General features: G+C 38.1%; 1 protein-coding gene across 1 annotated transcript in view; it reads right to left on the bottom strand.

Annotated features, from left to right (window-relative positions):
• LOC118764393 (low-density lipoprotein receptor-related protein 2-like) overlaps positions 1–14,324 on the bottom strand; it is a 33,005-nt gene extending 18,681 nt beyond the window's left edge. The window contains exons 1-6 of the mRNA XM_036505165.1: positions 14,297–14,324; positions 13,831–13,956; positions 11,206–11,451; positions 6,886–7,008; positions 4,704–4,876; positions 2,063–2,270 (exon numbers count right to left, since the gene is read on the bottom strand). Coding sequence (XP_036361058.1) covers positions 2,063–2,270; positions 4,704–4,876; positions 6,886–7,008; positions 11,206–11,451; positions 13,831–13,956; positions 14,297–14,324 — 904 coding nt within the window. The remainder of the gene's footprint in view (positions 1–2,062; positions 2,271–4,703; positions 4,877–6,885; positions 7,009–11,205; positions 11,452–13,830; positions 13,957–14,296) is intronic.
• Positions 14,325–15,571: the final 1,247 nt, after the last annotated feature.

The following is a 15,571-nucleotide window of genomic DNA, read 5'->3' as shown; positions in this document are numbered from 1 at the left end:
CGACTGAAAGTTCTTTAAGGCATTGCCCCAGCATGGCCGCAGTCTAATGACTGAAACAAGTAAAAGATAAATAAAATTATCTCTGCCTTAGGAAATGGTAATGGAAACCGACCATACTGGAGCATGGGAAATAATTTCAAGAGTTCAAACGTCCACAATTGAGATACCTGTTTCTATTTCTTTACTACCCACAAGGGGCTAAACACAGAGAGGACAAACAAGGACAGACAAACGGATTAAGTCAATTATATCGACACCAGTGCATAAATGGTACTTAATTTATCGACCCCAAAAGGATGAAAGGCAAAGTCGACCTTGGCGGAATTTGAACTCAGAACGAATTGGCAGATGAAATACCGCTAAGCATTTCACCAGGCATGCTAATGATTCTGCCAGCTCGCTGCCTTAGACATACCATTAAGGAAAAGGACAAGCTTATTGTCCAGAGATGAAAGGACAGACATGGACTATCATGTGATTTTCTCCCTCTCTTTTAAGTGGAGCTGGTCTTCATTGCTGTTTGGTAACTATTAAACATCTTCTAGGAGCAGCGATGATTTTAAGAAACCAAGAATTTATCCTGCATGGCATTTGACATACCCGTAGTGTTTATGTAGTGTGAAGGCACATGGCTTCAGGGTTGGGATATTTAAATCCTGATCATAAGTTCGATTCCTGGCAATGCCTTATGCCCTTGAGCAAGACACTTCATTTCATGTTACTCCAGTCCACTCTGCTGGTAAAAATGAGTTGCACCTTTATTTGAAAGGTGTCACATTCTGTGTTACACTGAATCTCCCTGAGAACTACAACAAAGGTGCACGTGTCTGTGGAGTACTCAGCCACTTACATATATTTTACAAGCAGGCTGTTCCATTGATCAGATCAACCGGAATACTAATCGTTGTAACCAATGAATTGCCAGTTTTATTTGTCTATGTTGTTCAAATACATGGAACTGGTCACTTTGAGTTAGCTCCCTTAGATTATTTCTATTTAAATTATCTGAAGAGCGAGTCCGAGTGGTATCCAAAAGATCGGAAAAGACTACTTGGATGGCCTCCATGACAATGCGTAAACAATTTAGTAAAGCAATTTCGGTCAAAGTGAAAAAGAACAATGTCATCAAGACAGAACTGGAAGCGCATTGTGACCAGTGGTGTCTAACAGCGCCTGATAGTCTGGTTGATATTGTGATACCGTAAAGAGCCAGTATGGAGAGAAAGTGCAAGAAGAAGGCTGACAGGAAGGAAGCACTAGATTAGTGTAGAGAGGATCCTGATTGGGTCTGTGAAAGAAAGAACGGCAGGGAAAGAACTGCTTGGATATGCAAACTAACTGGCACTCCACTGGTTATGGCAACAAAGGCTCCAGTTAACCCAGTCAACAGATCATAGGCCGAATACACAAACCACGATGGCACGGCTTGAATATGAGAGAAGTAAATTCAAATGGAATCTAATGGCTTGATTGTTCATCTTTGAAGAAAAGTGGGAATGGTGAAGGGGAAGGCATATGGCCAAGTTGTTTGTGTGCTGTCTTCTGGGCTGCAAGATTGTGGCTTTGATTCCTAGAACTGTTGGTGTGTTGGGTTCTTGAGCAAAGCACTTTATTTCTTGTTGCTTCTGTGCACCCAGCTGAAAATGTGTAACCTTGCAACGACAGACCGGCACCCCATTGCGGTGGATGGGACTGCTATGGCCTTGGTCACCCACACGCCATGGGAATTGGGCAACTGGTCCTATAAGCCCTAGAATTCAAGATGGTACTCATCACCACCACCACCACCATGACCATCATCAACAAGAACAACAACGCTGTCGGGAAATAAACAAAATGCCAATGTAAAAGTGTGTTCTTGAATGGCCAAAATTATTCTCCCATGGCATAACTGTCCTGGTCCCACATTGAAGTTATTTGCTAAACAAGCACAACTAGACATTGCCACAAATTGCTTTCTATAACTGGGCAAGAGCTGATGATCAACACATTGAAAGCCTCATTGATTTTAGAGAAATTCTGAGGGTGAGGGGCAACAGGTGAATAACAAAACCAAACTTACAAAGGTGATGAGTATTTTCATCTGAACCATCTCCACAATTATCTCTTCCATTGCAGACTCGCCATATTGGAATGCATAATAAATTGTTGCAGCGGAATTTTCTCTCTTTTTTTGAACACTCAATTTGAAGGCATACCTCACGTGTTTCATCTGATTTATCACCGCAGTCATCGTCACTGTCACACATCCATTGTTTAGGAATGCAGACCTTATTGAGGAAATGAAAGTATATAACACAGACATAAATACATACATGTCTATATATCTATCTATCTATCTATCTATCCATATATATATATATATATATATATATATATATATATGTGTGTGTGTGTGTGTGTGTGTATGTATAAAAGAAAAAAGAGAAAATGGAGATTTGTTTATTATTAACACCAAATTAATCATCATCCCTTACAGCCGTTTCAATTAATACTCAGAAATTTTAAGTAAACATTAAGTTTATATGACATGAAAATAATATCTTCAGAGAGAAAAAATATACCCTTGGATGTTTTATATGTGTTCATGGATTCATTATAGCATTCAAGATGGTGCTTACAAGTATTCATCATCACTACCACCACCACCTTCACTATCATCACCATATTGGGAATCCATAAACACATATAAAACATCCAAGGGTATATTTTTCACCTCTGAAGATATTATTCTCAGATTATATGAATTTAATATTTACTTAAATTTACTGAGTATTAATTGAATCAGCTGTAAGGAATGATGATTAATTTACTGCTAATAATAAACAATTATTAACTTCCGAAACTCCATTTTCTTTTTCTTCTTTTATATGAATATAAGCTATATGTTTTTATATATACACCTATTATTTTAAGGAAATTTATTCCCCCCAAATACTAGGTATTGAACCAGTATTTCTTTGGGTGAAACCATCCCTTCATGAGGTTAAAACAACATCTAATCACACACACACACACACATATATATATATATATATATAAAGCAAAGAAAAAATGTAGGGGATACAAAAATGACATACATCAGCCGGTAGACATTCTATTATGTCTATTTATTCCAACACAAAACGGAGTATTATAAGAATACATACCCATGTGCGAAGACTGTGTGCTACACAAATATATACTAGTAATACATTATGTATTACTAGTATATATTTGTGTTATTAGTATACCAGCCTGAAACCAAAGAACAATCAAAGCAGTGGAAGTACACATATTCTCCTACCCCAAAGAAGGCCAGGGTCATTCCTGCCACTGGCAAGGTCAAGGCGTCTGTTATTTTGGATTCTCAAGGTGTCTTGTTGATCAATTACCTTGAAACAGGTCACACCATGACAGGGCTGTATTATTCTCAGCTACTGAAATGCCTCCAAGAAACAATAAAAGAAAAAAGGCAGAGAATGCTCACCAGAGGAGTCCTTTTTTTCATCACGACAATGCTTCAGCCCACACCTCAGTAGTTGCCATGGCAACAATTCAAGATTGTGGTTACATGCTTGTTCTCCATCTGCCTTATTCACCAGACTTAGCCCCACCTCAGACTTTTATCTATTCCCCAAAATGAAAAAAGCCCTGGCTGGTTGCCATTTTGCCAGTGACAAAGACACTGTAGGAAGTTTTCTGGAGTCTCAAACAAAAGAGTTCTTCTATGCTGGGATAACGGTGCTTCAGCACCGCTGGAGAAAGTGTTCATCCATCGAAAGGGACTATGTTGAAAAATAAATCATCAGAAGTCTTGTACCATGTTCTGTTTTTTTTTCTTTTGAGGCTCAAGACTTTTCATACTCTCTTCGTGTGTGTGTGTATATATATATATATATATATATATATATATATATATACCAGAGTAAGCACATAAATGTGAAACAAGGTGGAAAAAAAGAGTACTCAAATACCAGAAGTAGAGTAATATGCTTTATTTAAAAGCAGCAGAAATATAACATAAGGTGTTTTGTTAACAAAACTGCCCGACGAACAGGAACGTGAAACTCTGAGTAACCTCCTTTGTTATATTTCTGCTGCTTTTAAATAAAGTATGTATGTATATATATATATATGAGACTTCACCATCAGTACCATGAATACCAATAACAAAACCAAAAACAAGCACCACTACCAACCCACATACCCCCCTAAATTATCAACAACAGCAGTAGCAATAATATGAACAAAATAAGCTTCTCAATCTATAAAAGGGAAAAAAATCATACGAGAAAATGTATTGTATTTTCTTGTATGAAATGTTTTTGATCTCATTGCAGATTGACTTGTGACTAAACTGCAATAACAAGAAAATTAACAAGAAAATTACGACTACTTCCACCACAAACATTACTCTCACCATCACTAACATCAAACAAATAGAACCAACTCTATCCACTTATGAGAAACGAATAGGCAACCACAATAATAGTACCAACATTATAGCAATGTCTGTAGCTACATATGTTGCATGTCAGTATAATGGTGCCTGTATGTGTAGAATGTGTGTGTGGTGATGAGTAGAGAACAGAGTATGGATTTCTTATGACATCAACAAAACCAACATATCGACAATGAGAGGTAAAATGGCAATAATATTCAGATGACTTGGCTTTGGTGATTTGGCTGGTTTAAAATAAAAGAAAAAGGAAATGTCTCACAGTGTTGTTACACTGGAATCTGTCAATTGGACAGTATCTGTCGCCATATTTGGGTGTGCAGTTTCTTTCATCTGAAGCATATCTGCAATGTCTCCGACTATCACAGGTCAGATATTTTTTAATACAGTGACCTGTATCACACTTGAACTCATCTTCAGAACACTTCATAGAAGCTAGAAAAATAACAATAACACAAATAATAAATAAAAACATAATGAACAATAATAATGGTTTCAAATTTTGGCACAAGGCCAGCAATTTTGGGGGTAGGGGTAAGTCAATTACATCAATCCCAGTGCATGACTGGTACTTATTTTACTGACCCCCAAAGGATGAAAGATAAACTTATCCTTAGTGGAACAGGAACTCAGAGTGCATGGATGGACAAAAGGATGCTCAGCAGTTTGCCCCCAGCGTACTAACACCTCAACCAGCAACCAACAGTAATAATGATGTCTTGTAAATGTCGAGAAAGGTTAAATGTTTATTGGAATAAGCTGTACCATTTTACTAGCCTTGGAAGGCCTGACTCTCCATAGGTTATGATGACTAGCATTCAAGTTGATTTGATCAAGAGAATAGTCTGCTTGTGAAATTATCATGCAAGTGGCTGAGTATTCCACAGAGACATATGCCCTTCACATAGTTTTCAGGGAGATTCAGCATGATGCAATGTATGTGATAAGGCTGTCCCTTTTGAATTACAGGTGGAACTCATTTTTGCCAGCTGAGTGAACTGGAGCAGCAACTAGAAATAAAGGATCTTGCTCAAGGACGCAATGTGCTTCCAGGAATCGAACTCATATCCTTACGACTGTCAGCCATTAAGCCAGACACCTTCTCAAACATTTCCATAATATAAAGCAGTTCTTCCTAAATTAGGTTCCAAAAATGTCCCAGAGTTTCACGCAAAACTCTTGGCTTTCCATGACCAAATTCTAAGCTGCCAGAAAATAAGGTTCTTCTTAATAAAATTTCATAAAAATTAAAAAAATTGTATTCATTATTTTCCAAACAATATTTTACTATTTGCTTTGTTTATCATGTGAATAAATACTTTCTCTAAAGCAACTTTTGTTTCATTAAATTTACTTCGATGGATGCTGCTTAGAATCCTAAAGAAATTCATCTGGAATTCCTGCAACAAGATTATTTTGGAAAGCACTTATATAAAAGAAATGAGCATTTTCATAATGTAAAGTCTGAAAGGCATTTTAATGTGCATTTAACTATTCCTGCCCTTCATTACTATTAGAGAATCAAGAATTCTTCATAGACAGTGGAACCTTGGTTTATGAATTTCACTTATTCCTGAAGGCTGTTTATTATGCCAAAATATTTGTAAACCAAAACTATTTTTTAAGTAGGAAACTCACTAGAAGAAATATCAAATTCAAGCTGGGTTGTGCACTGAGCAAAAGCGAAACAGCAACCTGGGCTCTCCTGCTTTGGAAGGCAGGCTCAACATATGTGGCTGTTAATGTGCAGACACATGCTGAGGCTGCACCATTTGTGTAATTTCCTGGTTGATTAGTGGGTGTGGTCTTCCTTTTATGAGGCACATTTTACAGTTGGGAGCTGCAGTACAGCATCAAGAAAATTCCAAGATTGGGCACCTATCATCTGGCACTCACTGCTCAGATAAACAATGCTGTTGGAACGTCTGCTTTTGTAACATATAGAGGATAATAAGAGGGTAAGTGTGTGACATTATCAGGGAAGTCCTAGCAACTGGAGAGAATAAACTGGCTGGTCTGTTCAGGGGGACTTTTGAGTCAGGGACTATTATGAATAACTTCCAGAAATACTTGGCCTAGCAGTGCTACGAAGGGGCATACCACTAGGTATGCCCAAAGAGTGATAAATTTTCTATCAATACTACAGTGGCCTCTGTTCCTCAGATCTGGTTGATTGCATAGTATCTCTATTAAGACACTCCTTCCTTGCTCATCACTCCTCCTACTTTGGTCAGCCTATGCTTGACACTAGTTATTTCAAGCGGTCCTTTCTCACTGGAACACTTACTTTCCAGATTTCATTTTTCTCATCCACCATCTGCAATTGTTCAAGTGGAACAACTGTATTGACCTCATCCGTTTTAGAGAGCCTCGGAAATCCATGGCCATTGACCTTCCTCCAGATTAATAAAAAAAAAACTAAAAAGATAAAAGCCAAAACTTACCACAGTTATTTTCATCAGATCCATCACGACATTCGTCATAAAAGTTACATCGCCACTTCTTTAGGATGCATCTTTGGTTGTCACAGCGAAATTCAGATTCAGTACAGTCACGATATTTGTTTTCTAAAGTTTTGATAGAAGAGAAAAAACGAGATAAAGAAAATAGAAAGAAGATAAAAATGAAGAATGAACCTTTATAATCTAAGGTAATCCAAAGCCTATTTTCTGTTTCTTAATTTGGATTGGATAGGATTGAACTGCCTACGTTCAGAGCACTGCAGGACAAAGGCCTCAGCATGTTCTCTCCACCATCCACAGTCTGACGTGGAGGCTGTGAAGCTGAGTCTGAGATGATATTAGTTAGATGAGCCTGCTTTGTCACATTGGCTTGATACGGCTTGGCAGAGGGATGCAGTTTTTATACTCTTACCCAATAATATTTAATTCAATTATAACGGCCCTCAATACTCAACAGGCATTTATTTTATTGACCCTGAAAGGATGAAAGGCAAAGTCAGCCTTGGTGGAATTTGAACTGACAACATAGGGACAGGCAAAATACGACAAGGCATTTTGCCTGGTGTCCTAATGATCGTTGCCAATAAATTCTAATCATCCAACACTACAGGATAACTAAACACATAGATTTATATACTACAGTGTATGTCTACAGTTATACCTTCTCATGTGATGGTGCAAGCCTTAGTGCTTAGGGTATTCAGCTCACAACCACAAGGTCACGAGTTCAATTCCTGACAGCATACTGTGTCCTTGATCGAGACACTTTATTTCACGTTACTCCAGTCCACTCAACTGGCAAAAATGATTTGTCCCTGTAATCCAAAGGGCCAGTCTTGTCACACTGAATCTCCCTGAGAACTATGTTAAGTGTATGCATGTCTGTGGAGTACTCAGCCGCTTGAATGTTAATTTCATGAGCAGGCTGTTCCATCGATTGGATCAACTGGAACAATTGTTGTCGTTAGCAACAGAGTGGATTTAGATTTCTCATGGAGAATTCTGCATTCCATTATGGAAGATGTGAAACAATCCAAAATAATTGACCTTCCAATAATTAACTGTTCTGTCAATAACTGGCAGAGGGTCAGACGTCAGAGGCTTTTTTTCTGTTCTTTGTTATTGTGTGTTAATTTATTTCCCTGCATTTTAGTCTAGCTCAGCAATCAGTAAACTCCGCCGCCGCCGCCTCTGCCTCCACCTCTGCCTCCTCCTCTGCCTCATCCTCCACCTCTGCCTCTGCTTCCTCCTCCGCCTCTACCTCCAATTCTGCCTCCTCCTCTGCCTATTCCTCCACCTCTGACTCCTCCTTTCCTCTGCCTCCTCCCCTCCTCTGCCTCCCCTTCCTCTGCCACCTCCCCTTCCACTGCCCCTCCTCCTCCTCACCACCACCACCACCTGACCGGGCTGATCGTTTTGATTGGTCAAAACGTGTGCAATATTTTATGTATAAATTTGTGCCAAAATGTAAATTCCTTTTGCAGAAAATTACTTTGGTTCTTTCTCACGTTGATCATAACTAACCAGTCAGTAACCACTCAGTCACTTTTCTTCTGAGCCCATACTACAGTATTTAAGGGAGCTGCAGTTAAAGCATCAGTCAGAGAGGGGACACTGGTGGCTGCCTCCCAGCCCAGGGTATACACAACCACTTCTTTTCACTTGCTCTCTCTTCCAAAGTTAACATAAAATACACAGACACCAACATTTGCATTATGTCACACAATCATATTTTATAACAATTTTCTTGCCTTTAGTAAATTATGAGCAATGATATTTCATTGACACAGTTCACCTAACCGTACACTTTATGGACCAAACTGCCCTGCTGTTCTCTATCGAACCATTGTGTCCAATATATTAACTTCTGAACTTTTAATTAAAATCTGTTGTTGAAACGAAACTGCAATTCAGTTATTCATTACTCATTAATCAATTATTAAAGTGGCAATCACTGAAATATTATGCAGCAACCTTTGTAGCAGATTTCATACTTTAAAAAGCTTTCTTCCTTACAGCAGTGAGTTCAACTAATCTCCATGGCAAGTTTTCCAGATATGACTCCACCAAAAATATCTTGATGTCATCTTCACAGGATACCAAGAGATATAATGAATACGATCAGATTTCCTCTTTTGGTTCCAGTGAATTTCACAGAAATTGCTGTTGATCAAGAAAATGATGAAGAATTTTTAGATCTCTGGGAAAAGTCATCTTCCTTGCAGTTTCCCCTTGTACTTCTTTCTCCATCCTCCAGGTCTGTTTGGTGTGATATTTCTGTTGGACACTCCTAGTAACATTGCAGGGGTCGGGGTGAGAGCTTCTGTGAAGGAAGAGCAAGTAAAGTCCCTGGATGAAGTGGGAACCAGTGAAGGAACAGGTAGTGACCTAACGGGATATCTGCAAGTGGGACCTACACAAAACCATGCTGCCCTTTCAGTTTGTCTACAATGTCCTCCGACTGAATACAGAACTGTTAAACAAATCCACTCTGGTGCCAACCATGCTAGCACGTGTGTAATGAGATGGCAGTATGTGTATGTAATGGAACATCTCACCACCACCACTGCCACCACCACCACCACCACCACCACCACCACCATCAATACCATCATCCCTGCCACCACGACCATCATCACCATCATCATTGTCTAATGCCCATTTCCTATGCCAGCATGTGTTGGGTGGCTTGACCAGAGCTGGCAAGCCAGAGAGCTGTACCGGCCTTCAGGAATTAAATAACGAACAGTAAAGGGTGTGTGGTCTAGTGGTGATTTTGCAAGCATAGTTTCAATCCCACACCAGGCGGTAAGTTGCGTTCTTGAGCAAAATGCATAATTTCACACTGCCTCAGTCCACTCGGCTGTAAATGAGTTACCTTGTGACTGACTGGTGTCCTGTTCAAAAGAAATGATGAAAACTGGACAAATGGATTCAAGACAGTAATGCATAGTAGTTGCTGATGATGATGATGAATAAACAACCAACAGATACGGACAATCGAGAGAAGATATGCATCTCATCCGGATTGTTTTTAGGGAATATTTGATGCTTATAGGTTTTTCTTTTTCCCCTGTGTTTAACCCCTCACCTAAAAGAAATATTATTAGAACAAGGGGGACAAAGAGGTTCTTAAATCAAATGGTTTAAATAAATGTACAGTAAGGAAAAAAGGGATGGCCCTCTCTGAATCATATGGAATCATATAGACCCACTTCCCTGGTTTCCATGGCATGTATGTTCCCCCCACCTGAATGGGACACCATTCCATTCCAGGATTACTCATTCTTGCCAGTGGAGTGGACTGAACCAATGTAAAATGAAGTGTTTTGCTCAAGAACACAACATGTTACCCAGCCCAGGAATTGAAATCGCAATCTTACAATCATGAAAATGTACACTGATTATAAATAAAAAAGAAATGTAAAAACTTTAAAATACAGGTCGTCGTTGACTTATGACTTATCCAACTTATGACTGATGGACTTTACGAGAAATTTTGACTAACACCAGTATAATAGTATCATACAGAATGCTGCATGTGACATTTACCTGAGAATGTATTTCTTAAGAGTGTAAAAATATAAAACAAAGCTATGTAGGCCTATAGGCCAACTTACGACCAAATCGACTTACGACCAGACAGTCGGAACCAATTGTGGTCCTAAGTTGATGATGACTTGTATTGGTTTCAAATTCGGGCTTAATCGCATTTTGCTCAGCATTCTAACAATTCTGTTAGCTCGCTGCCTTTAATGATAATAATATTCATTTCAAATCTTGGCACAAGGTCAGCAATTCCAGGGGAAGGTGCTAGTCAATTACATCAACCCCAGAGTATGACTGGTACTTATTTTATTGATCCTGAAAGGATGAAAGACAAAGATGACCTGGGCAGGATTTGAACTTAGAATGTAAAGACAAGCAAAATGCTTTGTGACATTTTGCCTGGCATGCTAATGATTCTGCTAGCTCACTACATTAATGGTAAAAATAGTTTCACATTTTGGCACAAGGCCAGCAAGTTCAGGAAGCAGGTTTACATTGCTCCCAGTATTTCATTGGTTCTTAATTTATCGACCCTGAAAGGATGAAAGGCAAAGTCGACCTCGGTGGAAATTGAACTCAGAATGTAGCAGCAGAGAATGCTAAGCATTTTGCCCAGTGTGCTATCATTCTGCCAGCCCACAGCCTTTAACAACAACAAAAACAACAACAAAAACAACAAAAACAACAACAAAAACAGCAGCAGCAGCAACAACAATAATAAAAAACTAAAGTTTACAGAGTAAAATTTCATACTACAAAAGCTGGTGTCTTCATCGGAACCATCTCGACAGTCAGTTTTAGAATCACAAACCCAGGTTTTTGGAATGCAGACATTGTTTTTACATTTGAATTCCTTCGTTTCATTACATTTTTTGCAGTTGCTCAGTTTTTCATCAGAATTGTCACCACAATTATCGTAACCATCGCAGACGTATGTGGAAGGTATACATCGATAATTAGTTTCACATCGGAACGAAGTCGTGGGACATGTTTGATTAGCTGTAAATTAAATGAAAAAAAAGGTTCATAACATTAAAAAGCATTAAATATACCAAAAAAAAAAACCCCATGCAAAATCCACTCTTCTTTCCACCAAGATCGGCATTGGTTTCCAATTTCGGCACAAGGCCAGAAATTTCAGGGAAGGCGGGGGACAAGTTGATTGCATTAACCCAAGTAAGCAACGGGTATTTATTTCATCAACCCAGAAAGGATGAAAAGTAAAGTCAGCCTCAGCAGAATTCGAACTTAGAATGTAACAAGTTGGAAGGAATGTTGCTAATCATATTGGCCAGGGGGCACTGAGGATTCTGTCAGTTTGCTGCCTTCACCAAGATCAATATTAGAATTAGTGATGCATATATCATCATCATCATCATTTAACGTCCACTATTCTACGCTTGCATGGATCGGATGGAATTTTGTTGAGGCAGATTTTTTACGGCAGGGTGCTCTTCCTGTCACCAACTTTCACCTGTTTCCAAGTAAGGTAAATGTTTTCCCCCAAACCAGACATGGTTTACGTGGAAGACAAGACATAAATATTAACCCCACTTGTATGATGGGGATGTTTGTTTCCAACATCACATGATGTCAAGGCAAGGGTATACACACATGCATGCAAATTTGCATGCACACATACACTCACACATGCATGCATGAATGAATGCATGCACACACACAGATATGCAACTGCCTTCTTTCAATTTCCGCCTACCAAATCCATTTACAAGTCTTTGGTAAGCCTGCAGCTACATCAGAAGACACTTGCCCAAGGTACCATGCAGTGGGACTGAACCCAGGACCAAATGGTTGGGAAGCAAGCTTCTAACCATGCAGCCATGGTATTTGGCTATAAAGATTTTTACTTATTTTTACAACTGCTGATGACCAGATTTTCAACAATCTAAATGTGCTAATTACCGTAAAAACCCATGTAATTTGCGCACCTGTATAATTTATGCAGGTGATTTTCAGGAAAAAAATTGTTAAGAAATGCTTCTACTTGTGTAAAATTCACACCCAAAAGTTTTCAGAATTGCCAATATGACCAGGGAGAAAAGATTTTCAGTTTAGTTGTATTTAGCATAATTTCACTTACTTAAGAATAGATTTTATTAAATTTTCATGAAATAAAAATAATTCCTGTTTAACAGGTATCACATTGAAAGCTATTAAATTACAAAGTGTTTTTGTTGTTTATGATAAACTCTATTTTACATTTCTTTCCCACAAGAGATTATGTCCGATCTTTAGCATACTTTTGTATGTTTTCTAAAATCATAATCACAGGAAAATTTGCTGATTATTCTTATCAACAAAAACAAAGCTGATAAATACACACCAGTGTTGCAAAATAAGTTTAATTACCAATAAACATCAGCTTGGATGACACTTTACTCAACCGATAGAAGAGGTGACCGATCAAACTGATTATGTAAACAGAATCCTCATTGGTCAAAAGTGTCTTCCTGTCTCAAGCTCTGATTTTCCGCTTATTCTTGTTGGAACCTTTGATACATAGTATCAAAATTTTAGTCCCTTTCACACTTATAAAATGTCAAGCAAAAAGCCAGGAGACCAAACTGATAGTTAGGTAACCCACTAAAATAAACATTAAAAATCAAAAGGAGAAAATAAACAGCTTTGCAAGTTTAACTCAGAGTTTATTGAACAAGAGAGATGTTAAATTTGAGAAGCAACTTGTTAGAATATACACATCTGTGAGGAGACATAAACAAGAATAGAAAATATCTACTATATTGAAAGAACTGGTAATACATACATTACAAGTGTTCTATGAATAATTCAATAGGAATGTGAAACGACATTAAACATTGTATAAAGTAAGTGAAGGTTTCTGTATGAATGCTAAGTCATATTCAGTTAGAGAGTTTACAAGCGCAAGAATGAATTATGATGTTTTGGCATTAGATGCAGTAAAATATGGCCCAGACTGTGATTACCAGCATGAACGTCAAACTTCAAAAAGTAGTTAACCATTTAATGGTTTTAGTAAATTTATACAGAAGAAGTAAGCATTATACCATCCAGCATTAATAAAAGTCAACTTTGTTATATATTTTCTGTAAAAACCTATTCTGACATTAAATGAGTCAACTTCCAGTAAGTGTTTACATTGTGCATCGTTTTTTAGCAAAGACAATTTCTAAAAAATTCTGGAAACGATCGACTCACGTAATTTACATACCCACTAAAATTTACTTTTGTTTTTGCAAAAAAAGTGCATAAATTACATGGGTTTTTACAGTAATTGCATCTCATCTAATCAATTACAACTCATCAGGCAAACAGTTAAAAAAGAAAAAGGAGAATTGCTAAAAAATAAATTGCCCTGTTTAGGTTTCGTCTACTTACCACAGTTCAGTTCAAGACTCTCATCAGAACCATCGAAACAGTCGTTCTCGTAATCACATTTGTCATGCTCAGGTATACAATATCCATTATCACAGGTAAATTCATGTACTCCACAGGATCTATCAACTGGATCAGGGAAATCAGAAAGTTTCCATTTTCAGTAATATTATAGAAAATGTAGGAAATATTATTGTTGTAACTTCTATAGCGACAAATACGGGATCAGCATTGCAGAGTTCCCTTGCACATATTAACCGTTTTGTATTCAAACTGGCCATATCTGACCAAAATATTCTACCTCTTTAGATCCAAACTGTCCAGATTGGGCTTCTTACACTCACCCTACAAAGTAAATGGCACTCTGTCAGTTACGATGACAAGGGTTCCAGTTGACCCCTGATCAACAGAACAGCCTGCTCGTGAAATTAACGTACATGTGGCTGAGCACTCCACAGACACTGTGTACCCTTTGTGTAGTTCTCAGGGAGATTCATCATGACAGTCTGTGATAAGGCTGGCCTTTTGAAAAACAGATACAACTATTTTTGCCAGTTGAGTGGATTGGAGCAATGCGAAATAAAGTGTCACTGAGAATTGAACTCATGATTTTACAATCGTAAGCCGAATACTCCTAACCACGAAGCCACATGACTTCAATGTAAATTTAAAACAAACAGTCAATCACCAAGGTATCGAAGCCACAAGATAATGCAGGATTAGTTGAAAACAATATGAGTAAATAAGCATTAAATATAATAGAGTGGTGTGAATGCTAAAGGATGAAAGACAGAGCCATTACAGCAGCTCTCATGAAACAGCCAAGTCCACGTGTTGAAGAGCTGTTTGCTGGAGTTCTTTTATTCATTTACTTATTTCAGTCATTAGAATGTGGCCATGCTGGGGCACCACCTTGAAGAATTTTAGTCAAATGAATTGACTCCCAATACTTCTTTTTAAGCTTAGTACTTCTGTCGGTCACTTTTACCAAAGTGCCAAGTTATGGGAACATAAACACACCGACACTGGTTGTCAAGCAGACACACACACATAGCTATGTGTGGTGTATATATATATATATATATATATATATACAGGTTGTAACTGGTAAATTGGGACAAATTTCAAATGGGTATATTTCTAACTGTATAGATTTTGTTGGTGTCTATATTTAAGCATTACCAGCTGGAATAATCTACTGTTCTGTTTGTGTTCAGATTGAACCAACTATGCATGAAAATAAAGAATTAAACTGTAGAAGTGTAATTGCCGAATCATTCCACTCTGGCAAAAGTGCTGGGGAGTTTGTCAGAGTAACAAACTATGCTGAATCTGCTGTTTCTGGAGTTGAAGCCAATTTAAGAAAAGTCAGGATGTTCAGAGAAAGCCTCACAGTCCTTGTAGTAACTGAAAATGCACACCTCACTTCTTAATTAGACTTCAAAGATTGATGAGGTGAACCCATCAAATCGATGCAAAGTTGGCTCGAGATTGAGGAATCAGTAGAATGACCATTCCTAGGGCTGTGAGACAAGACCTCCATGAGATCATACTTGAGAAGGCACTGTAACACCCTACCCACTCCAAAGCCATTCGGGCTGAAAGCTGTCCCAAACTTCTTAGTCATCTAAAATATCGTGGTAGAACGTCCGCATCTTCATGGATGAAAAGAATTTCATGGTAGATGAATTTGCAAACTGTCAAAACCCATGAGTGAAAGTGTACGACCCTTCCCAAGTTCCCT

Source organism: Octopus sinensis, linkage group LG8, assembly GCF_006345805.1.
Source record: "Octopus sinensis linkage group LG8, ASM634580v1, whole genome shotgun sequence".
Taxonomy (NCBI): Eukaryota; Metazoa; Mollusca; class Cephalopoda; order Octopoda; family Octopodidae; genus Octopus; species Octopus sinensis.
Note: the sequence above shows the minus strand (reverse complement) of the source record. Positions and strands in the feature narration are given on the sequence as shown.